The sequence below is a fragment of the Siphateles boraxobius genome, unplaced genomic scaffold (assembly GCF_051911475.1).
Source record: "Siphateles boraxobius isolate OS27281-9 unplaced genomic scaffold, OSU_SipBor_1 43, whole genome shotgun sequence".
In the NCBI taxonomy this organism is placed as follows: Eukaryota; Metazoa; Chordata; class Actinopteri; order Cypriniformes; family Leuciscidae; genus Siphateles; species Siphateles boraxobius.
In genome coordinates, this window is record NW_027509064.1 from 3,067,388 (window position 1) to 3,082,153 (window position 14,766).

Here is a 14,766-nt window from a genome sequence, read left to right on the forward strand (position 1 = left end):
CCGTGATAATATGCTCCACAGGGCCTGGTGGTCTACCTTGTCAAAAGCCTTTATCAGGTCTGTAAAGGCCACGTACAAAGGCCCCTTTAGTTACCTTTAGTAATTTTTCCTGTTGTTGCCGTGCTGTGAACATCATGTCTACTGTATCTCTAGATGGGGGGAACCACACTGTGTTTCTGGGAGTACTCCCTCAGACAGTGGTATTAGTCGGTTTGCAAGGACACGGGCAAGGACTTTGCCTGTTGTTGACAGGAGTGAAACGCCCCTGTAATTTCCACATCCAGCTTTGTCCCCCTTGTTGAATATGGTCACTATTAGAGCGTCCCTGAGCTCTGAGGGAAGTTCTTCTTTTTCCCAGATTTTGAGTAGGAGGACTTGAATGTGTAACAGGAGCTCTGATCCACCTTCCTTTAAGATCTCAGCTGAGATCCCATCTGGACCGGTAGCCTTTTTGTTCTTAAGGTTTTCTTATGGCGTCTTGAACCTCTGTTATAGTTTGATGGGACTTTGGGGGATGTGTTTGGTAATGTCTATTTATTTGTGCTGTCATTGTTGAGGAGTTCTTAGAAGTGCTCCTTCCATCGGGCATTAATGGACTCGTTGTCCTTAAGCATCTCCTGCCCGTCCTTTGTGTGCAGCGGGTTAAGGCCAGCTTGGAGTGTAGACGGCCTTGGTAGCACTGAAAAAGCCTCTGCTGTCATCTGAGTCTGTCAGTCTCTAGATTTCCAGAGCCTTTTTCTGTCCACCAAGAGTTATTTAACCCCCTCACCATCTCTGGACATTAGACTTGGCTCTGGAGTGAGTCAACCTTTTGGCCTTGCGGGTTACATCATTTTGCCTGGCACGAAAGGATTTCCTTTTCTTGGAGATGAGTTGTTCTATCTCTGTGTCATTCTCATCAAACCAGTCCTGGTGTTTTCTGGACTTGTGCCCAAGAATGGTTTTGCAGGTAGCAACGATAGTAGAGTTTAGCAGACTCCAGTGCCCTTCGATGTCATCGGGGTATTCTTGTTAGAGGCTTTCACAAAGAAAGGCCTGAAGTCGCTGCTGGATGGCAGTTTCATCAAGGCTGTCAAGGTTTTGGTCGGATCTGTTTTTTTTTAGCTCTCCTCTTCATCTTGAGTTTGATCTACATTGTGGAGCGGAATAGGCTATGATCTGTACAGCAGTCATCTGCTTCTACCATGGCCCTAGTGATGTTCACGTCACAGCGATCCCTGGCTCATACAATGACAGTCAATCAGATGCCACTGTTTTGGAGCGGGGATGTCTCCAAGATGACTTAAAATTGTTTTTCTGGCGAAAGAGTGTTAGTGATGGTGAGGTTTTACTGAGCAAACTTGCTGAGAAGCATAATTCCATTATAGTTGATGTTCCCGATGCCTTCCTTTCCTATAGTGACCTTCCAAAGTTATTGATCGAGGCCAACCCTAGCATTGAAGTCTCCAAGGAGAATAATCTAATCTTCCCTGGGGATTTTCGACAGTGTGGCAGACGTAGAAGGTCTCTTTTACTTCCTGTTCACAGTCTAAAGTACGTCTGCGTAGAGTCTGTGTGCGTGCGTGATGTTCCTATAGGACTCAAGTGTTGCTGTTTGTCCTCCATAGCAGCTGATGCTCTGTCTGCTCACAGACATGAGAACTCCCTGTACTATTGTTCTCAGACTTTATCAGTACAGTAGGACAGAACAGTTATTGCCCACTTTTTTAGCCAGCTGATTTCCAGATGTATTTTTTCCCTGTTAATTTTGTCTATTTCAGAAAATGGATTTTTTTCACTTTCATGGATTAAAGTAACTACTTATACATTTTATTTAGAGAATTTTATTGAATCAGTGAGTTAAGTCCATAATTTGCTGCATTCATATGCTGTTTATTTGGATTGACTTAAAATAGATGAGATCTCATTCTGACAGCTGGACCAGTGTCATTAAGAAAAGATAACTTTAGACATGCTGTGGCCCAGTGACATGAGAGGCAGGCAGCAGCTGCTCAAGTGTTAGAAACACAGTACACTACCCCTCTCCAACAGGATCCATTTATAGACTCCCTAGTCCAGATACCAGGACAATCCCATTTCAATTATAGTCTGTACCATTTGAGCAATTGAGTGTTTCCCCCAAATTTATTTATACTGGCTTCATATTTGGAAATTTTGCTGAACATTGTCATACTTGTATTTAAATCATAATATTTTCTCACTTAATTTTTAGTAAAGTTCATTTTAAGGCTTTGAATTTGTTTTAAGCCTACTTGAACACAATTTAAGCTGAAATGTGTCCTTCTGGACCACTAATAAGACCAAATAGAGTTGCATATAATCTTGCATGTCTTCCTTTGTACTCTTGCTATTGGTTGAGCCAGATGGTTACATGTTCTTTCATAATTTACTCACCCTCTTGTCTTTCCAATACAGTACTTTTGTTCATGTTCAAAACACAAATGAAGATATATTAATGATTATTATTTTAATGCTAATGATTTTTCTGTCCCTCATTTGAAAGTCCATTACACCAAATGTTAATGCTTCAAAAAGTACATAAATACATTGTAAAAATCTGTTTGAACATGATTGCTTTATATGATAAACAGATTTCATTTAAGCTTTGATGTACATTGATCAGCGAACATACATAGACCACTCAATATGATAAACGGAGGCTCAAACAAATTTGCTTGATGCACGAAAACAAACTTAACCGGTTCATGTGTCAAGCAAGAATGCTTCAGTTCAGTTTACCATATTCAGTGAGCTTAGTGTATGTGCATTGGTCAATGCTTATATGTGAATAAAAGCCTATACTAACCCTTTAAGCAGGAGGTTTTAATAGTTGTCAGCTGTTGAAATAGACCAGTGTCCAACAGTGCTTGTGATTGTTGTATGAGATGCTAAACATAATGAAACCCTTGATCCACCCCAAAGTTGCAACGTTACAAAGATATTACAAAGCTCCGCCTCCTCAGCATTGGACAAGCTGGAGACAGCAGGGCGAGTCTGGAGTCTATCTGTCCCTGCCCACCTACCTCAGCCAAAGGGGCTCTCAGCTCCACCCAGGTAGCCCTGCTGTTTCCCCATCCCACACCAGCTGGCATGCATGTCCTAATGTCCTAATAACCTCACAGAGTCGTGCTTTTTTTTCACACCCATACTCAACATCTTTTTGATTTCTTCTCCAAATCACTACGATTACTGAGAACAAATAAATGAAATTCAGTTCATCCTATTTAAAAATGTGACCATTACATGTAACCAGTGTTAAAGATGAGCAATAACCAGTAATGAAGATTAAATTCAGACTCAATCTGGATGACACCTGTACATGCACTTGTATACTAACGTTTCACCCTCTCACAGAACATACAACTTGACTGAGTGTCACTCAAGTTATTTGAAGTAAGTTTGGAGGCAGTGGCAGTGTCTAACATTGAGTTTTTGACATTCAGTGTGAAACTGGCCTGCGTTCAGGCATGCAAGCATGTTAACTGAGACGTGAATGCTTGGCTGACACATTGCAAGTGCAAATTTAACGTGCACTGTCTCAGGACTTAAGAGGGGGGTTATTTTCTTTACATGTCTGAGATGTTATTCCCAACAATAACGCGCATTGATGAATCATGCACAATAAGACCAGGAACATGTATTAAGAATCTTAAGTAGGGTCAATTTTGATTTGATGTTCACTACAACTAAGGCCTGATTGAGAAAACTGACCACTGAAGTAGGATGTTTAATAACCAAGCACAATAACTGTATTCGTTTCCACACCAATATAACTTTCTATATACCACTATAACATTATTATAAGCACACATTTTATCGTTCATCAGCTGGAAAATATTTCAGACAATATTCCTCTGTCATTATCATTGCAGCTAGGGTGTGGATGTTCCTTTTCTCATAAAATTAGGATGATTATTAAAACTTTATATGTATTATCATAACAGTTATCCTTAGTTAGTGTGAATAGGCCTCTACTCTGATGATCACTGTAACGTCCCTTGTGTCAGCATTCAGAATGTAGCTTGTTCTGAACAGTCATTTATGAAAAGTCATGCTTTTTTAGCTAGAATCCTTTCTGTTAACAGACTTGCATAGAGTGGAATGTTTCTGACATTATTATCAAACAAGCTCCCAGAGTATTATAATCTATTATATATTATTGAATCTATTATCGTAGAATATTAAATCCCTCCCCATCCTGTAATAATACCTGTTTGATTAATTCCATGGCATGCAAATTAATTACTTGGCTGATAAAATCCTAGCTTGGCACTTCCGTACAAACTTATGTGCGTTAACACTTTTCTCTGTGAAGTTCATTTTGATTTTACTTTTTTCTACAGTGGATCCCTCTCAAATCCCAGTCAAGCGATCTCCTCCCATTCCCCCAAAGAGGATGACTCCTGTGACCAAACGCCACTCAGACGACTCTTCGGCCAATCAGCCTGAGCCTCCACCCCCAGGCCCCTCTTCCGTCCAAGTTCCAGCCCCTCCTCCTGCTCATTCAGATGACTGCAGAAACTCAAACTCTGAAGCACTCTCTCCTCCACCAACCCATATTCCAACATCACCTCCTCGCTCCCACCCACCTCCTGAAGTGCCCCATGTGGACCCACCCAGCCCCACCACAGACCCGCCCTCCCAGCTGCCCTTACCTCTGCACATACGCATCCAGAGAGCCTTGAACAGTCCAGGCCTGGTCCAGCCCAAACCGGAAGGATCCCAGCGAGCTCACTCACTTCTCTTTGAATCACCTCCAGACTTTCTCGCTGAGGCTCCAGGAGGGGGACGATTTTCGCTTCCTGTCACTATCGAACCTCTGCGACTGTGAGTGTACATTTCAGTTTATCTCAGAACACAATGTTCTCTGCCCTTGTACTACTTGTAACAGATTGAAAAACTTGTACTTTTTACACCCCAGAAAGAAATGTTACAAGGCTCAACAATAGGGACTGCCCAATGGCAGCCAGCGTAAAAGACATTTGGAACAGTTTTGTGACAGTTGTCACAAAATTGTATCATTTGCAATAAGTCATGCCATTTTAAAAATTAAAACGATTTTAAACTATTCAAGCCCATGAAGACAAATGGAGTTCTCTTTCACATCTTGCCCTTGAACAGACAAATACACATAAAATTGTCAATCCCTCTTTGCGAGTATCTTCGTAAACACAGTCTGTAATGTCTTAAGTGAACATAAACAGTTGACAGAGAAATTGGATGTGTATCATTCTATTGGATCCATGCACTAGGTCTTAAAGTGAGAGCTGACTAATATACATGCTGATGTCTGTGCCATTAATGTTCATCAAACAACAAAAGACAAAGACAAAATCACTCACTGCTTTAAAAGATTAGCCTAACTTTTGTAGCTTTAACAAGGATTAATCGATATTTAATATATACAGAAGAGTCGAGGCTGAAAAGTGTTATTTTACATTTGATTAATCGATTTCTGTACCCTTAATAGTACTATTAGACCTGCCTGAAAATCTTAAGCACACAACCACACACCATTCATATGCTCACTGTGTCTTAATGATTTTGATTTGTTTAGGCCTGAGGATGATGATTTTGACATTGAAGAAGAGCTGCAGAAGCTGCGTCCAGTACCTCCGCCCACACGACAGCCGGAGCTGGAGCCACGCAGCCGGCGCGGTCTGGTGGGAGACCCTCGAGTCACTGTCATTCCCGAGGATGCAGGCCCTGGAAACAGTGAGGACGAGGATGAGAGCGATTCTGACGGACCCATTAATTACAGAGATGATGATGAGGAAGATGAGGAGGAGGAGGATGTTCCCACAAGTAATTCTGCTTTAATTCTGTCTGACTAGTCTAATTGTGATTTAGGAATGTTGTACTTGTCCTGCACTAATATGTGTATGAAAAGTTTGTGACAGTCAGCAATTTAAAAAAATGAAACAGTTGAATATGCTGTTAAAACTCTCTTTGTGTTTGTTTGGGGTCAGTATAATATTTTTTGAAAGAAATTCATAATTTTATTCAGCAAGGATGCGTTAAATTGATCAAAATGTACAGTAAAGGCATTCATAATGTTACAAAAGATTTATGTCAAATAAATGTTGTTCTTTTGAACTTAATATTCATGAAGAATCCTGAAAAAAAATTATCACGTTTCCATAAAAGTATTAAGAAACTGTTTTCAACATTGAACATTTAATTCATAAGCTGCAAATCAGAATATTAAGTTCACATTAAGCATCCTGTTCACACCAAGAAATTCAAGAATGATAACTATAACGATAACTAACTTTAAATGCTCAAACCTCGAAATCTTTAAAGCAGAATGTATTCTGATTGGCTCTCAATGTTTTTTATTGTTCATCAGCTGGAAAAAAAAAACATTCTGAAAGTGATTCTGACTATATTGAACCTCTGTTGTCAATATTTACATTTACATTTAGTAATTTAGCAGACGCTTTTATCCAAAGCGACTTACAACTGAGGACTAAAGCAAGCGAGTCATCGTGAAGTGGGAAGAATAACGCAAGTGCTCAAAATACAAAGTTCAGGCATTACTCAAAGTAGCAAAAGCCAGACAAGGGAAGATTTAAAAGGGAAGGAAAGATTTAAAAGAGAAGGAATTTTTTTATTTTCTTTATTATTATTATTTTTTATGTTAAGTACTCACGGAAGAGATGAGTTATATTTTTGGTGCGAACACATTTAAAACGATTTCTAGAACACTTTCTTTATTGTTATTGTCCTTGATGTGAGCGGGCCTTTAGAATGATTTCTGGAGGATCATGTGACACTGACAACTGGAGTAATGGTTCCGCTTTATCGTCACAGAAATAAATTACATTTTAATACATCCAAAAATATTTAAATATATATTCAAATAGACAGTTATGTACTTTCACAATATTTTTGTTTTTATTGTAATTTAGGTCAAATAAATGCAGTCTTTTTTAACAATTTTTAAAAAATACAGACCTCAATTTTTTGAATAGTTGTGTACTTTTAACCGTCCTTGGTGGAAATTATATTTTTGAGACTGTCGCATAGGCCTAAAAGTAAATGTGATTGAGTAATAGTGTAATCTCCTTCAGAACGTAGTTATTTGCTCTAACTCTTTTCTAGCTAACAGATTTCTTATGTCAGAGCGTTTTAATCATCTTTGTGTTAGATTATGAATGTTACAACTTTGCTTACACATAAGATCAATACAAAGTTTGTGAAAACACTTAATGAGGATTATGGGTGCATCTTGTCAGGTGGTCTTGCGAGCCGTGTGAAGCGAAAGGATACTCTGGCACTAAAGCTGGAGCGTCAGCAGGAGAAAGAGCAGTCTGAGGACCAGGAGAACATCGCCTGGAACAACAAAGAGCAGTGGGAAGCTGTCCGCAACAAGATCAGCACCACCCTCACAAGGTCTGCCTGTGTGTTCAGATGGGTTTTATGGGGTCTTTGTCCTTTCCACACTGACACTGTGTGAATTTTGTGTTTTGTATGTTCTCATAGGAGGTTGAGTCAGAGACCCTCCGCACAAGAACTTGAGCAGAGAAATATCCTACTAGGTCAGTTACACCCCTTGTCTTCTAGTCCTCCAATAGGGTCTGTGGTAATCAGTCATACCTGGTAGTCAAAAATTTGCAATGCTTCCAAAAAAGATTTTCTCAATATCTGCATGTTCTTCTGTTTCAGCCAAGAATGAAGCGGACCGACGGTTAGAAAGGAGCGAAATCAAGCGCAGGCTGACCAGAAAGGTTTGAAGGCACATTCATTACTTGACTAAGTTTGTCATGAAAACCGCTAAAGGCTTTAAACTTTTGAACAGCCTTTCAAACTAATTTCAAACATTTGTGTCAGTAAGAATTATTTTGAAATAAGTCTCTTATGCTGCAAGGCTGCATTTAGTTGATCAAAAATTCAGTAAAAACTAATATTGCGAAGTATTATTGTGAAGTTTTCCACTTGATTTTTTTATTATTATTGCTTTTTTCTGATGGCAAAGCTGATTTTATTTTTTAGCAGCCATTACTCCAGTCTTCAGTGTCACATGATCCTTCAGAAATCTTTCTTATATGCTAATTTGCTGCTCAAGACAAATGTCTTATTATGATTATTAGGGGTGTCGAAATTAATCGTTTCTACGATGCATCGCGATGCAGACGAGGACGATTCGGTATCGGTTCAGTAATAGACCATAACCGGTTATACTGACGCTTTTCTGACGCGTGTGTGCTTTGTCGCGGTAGCATACGATGGCAGAGGAGGCGAGACGCGAGTGCGAGTAATTAAAAATGCTCCGAAAACTTTAAAAGCCTACATCTATTCTGGGCACATTTCGGCTCTAATGAACTACCTGGTAAGCACGACCTGGAGAAGACACGCGCTGTGCGCGCTTATGTCACGCACACATAGAGCTGATTTAAGTATCTGAACCCGATGGTCAAATTACAATTATTCTGTGTTGTTAGCGTGATTATAAATGGATGATCGTTACCTTCAACAGCGGGCTCGGCGACGGTTGATGCGCGCATCTCTATGGTAACATTATACACTGATGAATGAGCGCTGCTTTTAAATGAACATTTCTTTACAACAAAATTGATTTGACACAATTTAATTTACTAAATGGCATAAAAAGGCTTTACTCCCTTGAAACTTTAACTGGAATGCCACTGTTTCTGTCAGTTCGACTTCCCGAACAGGCGAACACGCGTGCGCGCACGCACGCACACATCACTTATGGAGTAAACATTTAAATTGCAGATGCAGTGCACCGCGATGCATCGCGATATCGAATTGAACTGAATCGATGACATGATAATCGTAATCGAACCGAACCGTGAGACCAGTGTAGGTTCACACCCCTATTGATTATTATTATAACTAGTTGGAAATGGATGTGCTGCTTAATGAAGTGTGGGAAAAGTGTATGAATAGAAAGTTCAAAAGAACATCATTTATTTACTTATTTTTTGTAACATTCTAAATGTCTGACACTTTTTATCAATTGAATGCATCCTTGTTGAATAGAAGTATCAGTTTCTTCTAAAGAAAAAAAAAATCTTACTGACACCAAATCTTTTAACTGTACTGCATAAATTGTCTCTGTTTGGTTAAAGTTATGGTAATCAGCAGTAATTTAAAATTATAATTAAATTTAACTTAAGTTAATTTTCTTATCCTTTTCCAGAATAAAAGTGGCCATACTCTCTCTGTTAGAGTTTCAAAATGTAATACAATAAATATTAAAATAAAAATAAGTTTGCTCACTACTCACTTCTGATTTGGGGGTGGTGATGGCGCAGTGGATAAGAAACATGCCTTTGGTGTGAGAGACCCGGGATCGAATCCACTGTGAGACACAAAAACTATAGCTAACCAAGTTACATGAACGGTTACAAACTACTTCTAATTGTCAAAAATATTTGGAGTGAGGGGCAAATAGGTACTAATCTTGCATGACGTGAAAGTAAATGTTGTTGTGTCTTTACATCTGCAGTTGTCACAGAGGCCTACAGTAGCGGAGCTCCAGGCCAGAAAAATCCTGCGCTTTCATGAGTATGTGGAGTGCACTCATGCACAAGACTATGACCGGCGTGCTGACAAACCCTGGACCAAACTTACACCTGCTGACAAGGTCTGAACGAGTAACTGGTCTCATCTGCCCCCTAGTGGTGACCGATATAAGATCATTTCAATTTTGACTTGTGTAAATTGTAGTATTACATAAAACACTTGACCCTTCGCTAAGCCCCGCCCTCCCTAGTTACTGTTGCTACGCCTGACAAGCTTTCGCGCCTGGCATGTCTATTACAGTGTGTATGCACCGGTGTCAGACATTCCCAATGAGATTAGTAGTAATTTTTGGCGAACATGTGAAATATCTGAGATTAGTAGTAATTTTTGGCGAACATGTGAAATATCTGAGAGAGCAAGACAAAAGGGAGACTGCAGTATGCATTCGAGGGATATATCCACGACAGAATATGCAACCGATTAGAGGATCATTTCATAAAAATTGAAGCTAAAGCCCAGCGCAAGCAGCAGCAGCCTCATACACTGACCATTCAAATGGGAAACACACAAATTGAGGAACAGCTATGTTCGTGCACAGCAGGGTAAGTGAAATGTGAATATAATCTAATAATTGTAAATTAAACAGTTTATCCATAAATCTTGTGGAATAACACTAACACTGGGAGAGCAGCGATCAGATTGGGTTTGAGTTACTCAGTCAGGGGTAGTATGCCGTTGATTAACAAAATCCTGAAATATATTTTAAAAGTATGTCAGTGAGCCTCCGTCTTGTCTTTAATCGTCTTATTTTACGTTAAAATATATGCATTATGAACAAAGAGCAGTCATTATTTCCAAGTAATAGGTAGATTTTCGGGAAGGAAAAAAATTCCACTCCCCGTCCAAACTTTTAGGGTACCGGGTATCAGATTCGCACAATCCATACGCACAACGCTTCGGCATGTTTCCCTTGCCTAGTTACGGTTCCTAAGACACGATTGGCCAGTGGTAGTTTTCGGGTGTGACTTAGCGAATGGTCAATTGCAGATAATTGAAAATGTCTGCAGTCTAATAAAGTTTGCCAAACAAAGCTTATTTAAAAAAGCACAATGACATTGAAAAGACACTGTTTTTCAACCATCATCCAACTTCAAAGTCTTGGAATTGTATGTTGATTTGACCACATAACATCATCATTAAGACTCCACACAACCAGTGATAGTGTTCAGGTTGTTCTTTCTCTTTACTCTTGTGTTCTTTGTTCTCCTCTAGGCGGCCATAAGAAAAGAGTTGAACGAGTATAAGAGCTCAGAAATGGAAGTTCATCAGGAAAGCAGGATATACACCAGGTCTGACACTTTCAGCACTTTTTTAATTTGCATATTAGGCCTATATTACTTTCTAGATCGTATATACACTTAATTCAGAATATCCACATGGGATCTTCATTTATATCTGTATCTATAGAACCATTTAAATATTTGGGTCAGCAAGTCTATTCTGCTCAGCAAACCTGCATTTTTTTTATCAAAATACAGTAACATTATTATTACAGCAAAAACAGTAGTATTGTGAAATATTATTACAATTTAAAATAACAGTTTTCTATTTTAATGTATTTTAAAATAGTAAAAAATAAAAAATTAAATATTTTATTTTATTCCTGTGAAGCTGAATATTCAGCATCATTAATCCAGTCTTTAGTGTCACATGATCATTCAGAAATCTTTTGAACATGGTGCTCAAGCAACATTTGAATTGCTATTCTTGACAACAGTTGTGCTGCTTAAGGCGAGACATGGCAGGCAAAAACATTGTTGTTTTTTCACTGGTCAATTTTGAGATTTTGGGATATTTGTCTTCAATAACATGTCTTCTTTCAGACTTGTGGTCAAAAAAAGTCAGAAATACACATTTAGGTCTTTATTTTACTACACTTTGTCTGTTTGCGTCTGTAGATTTCTCATAAATTTAACAAAAGTTGTCGTTATAAATCATCCCTCTACTCCGCGATCGCGATCTGCACCCTGTCATCACACACACCGTTAGAAAGCTCTCTCTCTCCTGAACAAGACTGCCGGATCCAAAAATGGTCATTTCCTTTTTATCAGCAACTAATCGCGAAAGTAAAAGGGGGGATTTTACTCTATATGCGCAATCTCATTGGCTGATGCTAAATCTTTAAACCCCGTTTTCTCAAAATGTCTTTTCTCTCATACTCCCAAGTCCGAAATCTCCAGTTCAGTAGCACCTATATACACCAAATTGTCCAGTCTTGTACCTAGTTATATTATGAAGACATTTACAGAGGGATTTGTAAATATATTATTCCTAGCCTGATTTATATAACATTTTATTCCCAAAAACATGGCAAAATAGCGCATATTTAATTAGACAATGCCTCATTTGCATATTTAAACATTAAATTACAGAAAACTTGTAATACATTTTTTTCTCATCTTAATGTAGGTAATCAACTGGCAAAGTTTCATGGTGATATCTGATAGTTAAAAAATTTACCCTATTCACCTGTAGGGTCTCGCCTTAATATTTTTGTGGATACTTTCGTGATACTTTTTATTCACCCACCGTTTTATTCCCAGACTTCTTTTTTTTATCTAAATAAAGGCTATAATTAAAAAAATCTGCATGTGAACATGATCATTGTCTTTAACCATCACATGGCCTGAATGTGCATAACAAAAATGTAATTTCAGGTTTCATCGGCCATAATCCGCATCCTTAAAGAGGAAACCCTAGACAGATAAAAGCTGCCCCTATAACTGCAGCTAAAAGCCTCCATCTCACTCCAGCATCCTGTTCCCCATGATCCTCCACCGTATACTGATGAGTGCCCAGGCCAGCTGCTCAGTTCTCTAGAGTGAAGAGGAGGAGGAAGTGATGTGGGTGTGTGCAGGACACTTGTTACTTCAGACACTTTTGGGCAGCAGGTTTGAAGTGCCAGCTCGGTAGAGTTCCCATGATTCCCATGGGCGGAACACTTTGTTGGAGTATTTCAGGGAAAAGAGGACACAGAACTGTGTGGATTGGGGGTGTTTTAATTGTCTTTATGGTACACACATTTCTGTGATCAAGAATAAGCGTGTGTACTCAAACAATAATACTTTTATGGAAATTATGACACTGGTGATAAACTTTTTTTTAATGGCGAGTGATTGAGAGACTGTGTGTGTGTGTGTGTGTGTGTGTGTGTGTGTGTGTGTGTGTGTGTGTGTGTGTGTGTGTGTGTGTGTGTGTGTGTGTGTGTGTGTGTGTGTGTGTGTGTGTGTGTGTGTGTGTGTGTGTGTGTGTGTGTTATAAATGCTGTCCACTCATGCCTTAACACTGGTACGAAATGACTTTTTTAGCCTGACCTTTGAGTAATACAGAATAAAGTCTGCATATAAAACGTTTCTCATCCTGAACACACACTGATGTGTGTTGATCTGAAAGCTCATCTTTGACATTCTCAGGACGTCAGCACACGGTGTCACTTTCTATGTGCATTTTACTGTAAATTACTGTCATTTTTTTTACTTTTGCACACAGATTAAACCACCTTCTTTAATATTCTTCACTTTTAGCATCACAGCACTTCACTTTAGATATTTTAAGCTTAATCACACAAAGACTTGCAATATTTTACCCCAAAATCATAAGAAAAATAAATGTTTGGCATGAAGAAAATTAAGCCTCGAAACCACTAAGATTTTTAGCATTGTGATATTATTTTCATGACATTTAAGCATGTTTCCCCCAAAATATTCGTATTATAATGTGTTGTAACTTTTTTGTAAATGCACATTGTCAATGGTAATTCTTGTTACTGTAATATATATTTTTTTTACTTTATTACAATACAATACTGTAATTCAATACTTTTTTCATATTAGCATGCATTAAAATGACTGAATTATTATTATTTTTTATTTTTTTTATCACACTACCATAATGGAAATTAAATCTTTCATTTTACCAGGGGTTTTTTTTTTTTCACAATGCCAAAAATTTTAATGATCTTAAGCTTCATTTTCTTAATGCAAAACATTATTTCTTTTTTTTTCTTTTTTTTTATTGTATTGTATTGGGGTGAAATATGACTTGGAGATGTTATTGACATGTTTCACAAGATTCAGCTGTAGATAATGATATAGTTCATTGAACAATTTAAAACAAAATGGTTGATGTTACATCATGGAGTCATTGTGAAAAATCTTGGTGCATTTTTGGTACATAAAAGTGAATTATTTTCCATGTCACTGCTGGTGTTATGGTACACTTTGTTTTGTAGGCCACCAGAGGGCCTGTGCACTGTATAGAGACGCGCTGTAGATTGATTATATTGTATATCTCGTCTTCCTGACATCAAACATTTGTTTTAATTATACTTATTGTATTACACTATCCTGTTTTATAAGGTGCAAACAGTATGGCTACAGGTTAAGTGATATAATAATCTGATACAGAACAGCTGTATAGTTAATTTTTTTATGTAAAGGTATTTTAAAAAGGTCTTTCAAGTAATCCTTACATTCACTTCACCATTAATTAAACCTAAACTGTGAGTATCATTTGGTTAATTTATTTTGTTTTATTATTATTTTACATAAGACATCCCAGTGTACTGATGCATGGAACATATCAGTGTTCCTTGGATCCCTCATTAATGTGTTCACTAACACCAACAAACGTTTCAGATTTTCCCTCCTTTTTTTATGTCTTCACAGGTTTTGGAACATTCCATTGTAATTCTGTAGTATAACAATATGAGAGTCATTCACTATCAAGGTACAGATATCAAAGTATAATGATTTTTAGTCTCGGTATTATGGTAATACCTTTTTTTTATATCGAAGTACTATGGTATTACACCATCTGATGTCTGGTATTGATGACTATGTGTGACCATGTGCCACCTGTGTTCTACCTTAGCTAAATTAACAGGGGATGAATGGATGGATGGACAGATTGATGCTTACACACAGTCCTACGGACAATTTGTCCAATCCATGTCCAATCCATTTAACCTGCATGTCTTTGGACTGTGTTTGGGGAAACCAGCTAAAGTAACAGCATATGATGGGCAATAAAGCCATTTGCATTATTTACTTGGGGCCTGTAGATGGCACTATAGATTCGTTCAAAATGACTGCTTTTATTATGAGTTTCCTTTACCATTGCCTTACATTGTTTTCCTGTGTGATCAAGATTTTCTTAAGTATGTGATCTATGTATGTTTTAAACTGTTCTGCAATAGTTTTGCAATTATGATCA

General features: G+C 38.0%; 1 protein-coding gene across 8 annotated transcripts in view; it reads left to right on the forward strand.

Moving 5' to 3' along the window:
• The window catches only part of phactr4a (phosphatase and actin regulator 4a), a 98,549-nt gene extending 84,486 nt beyond the window's left edge, over positions 1 to 14,063 (forward strand). For 4 of the 8 annotated variants that reach the window (XM_077200113.1, XM_077200117.1, XM_077200112.1 and 1 more), the window contains 9 exons: positions 2,923 to 3,054; positions 4,344 to 4,827; positions 5,558 to 5,805; positions 7,239 to 7,395; positions 7,486 to 7,541; positions 7,669 to 7,730; positions 9,476 to 9,613; positions 10,765 to 10,841; positions 12,210 to 14,063. In XM_077200113.1, the coding sequence (XP_077056228.1) occupies positions 2,923 to 3,054; positions 4,344 to 4,827; positions 5,558 to 5,805; positions 7,239 to 7,395; positions 7,486 to 7,541; positions 7,669 to 7,730; positions 9,476 to 9,613; positions 10,765 to 10,841; positions 12,210 to 12,225 (1,370 nt within the window). In that variant the 3' untranslated portion in view covers positions 12,226 to 14,063. The remainder of the gene's footprint in view (positions 1 to 2,922; positions 3,055 to 4,343; positions 4,828 to 5,557; positions 5,806 to 7,238; positions 7,396 to 7,485; positions 7,542 to 7,668; positions 7,731 to 9,475; positions 9,614 to 10,764; positions 10,842 to 12,209) is intronic. The other 4 variants (XM_077200115.1, XM_077200119.1, XM_077200114.1 and 1 more) reach the window with 1 other exon arrangement.
• Positions 14,064 to 14,766: the final 703 nt, after the last annotated feature.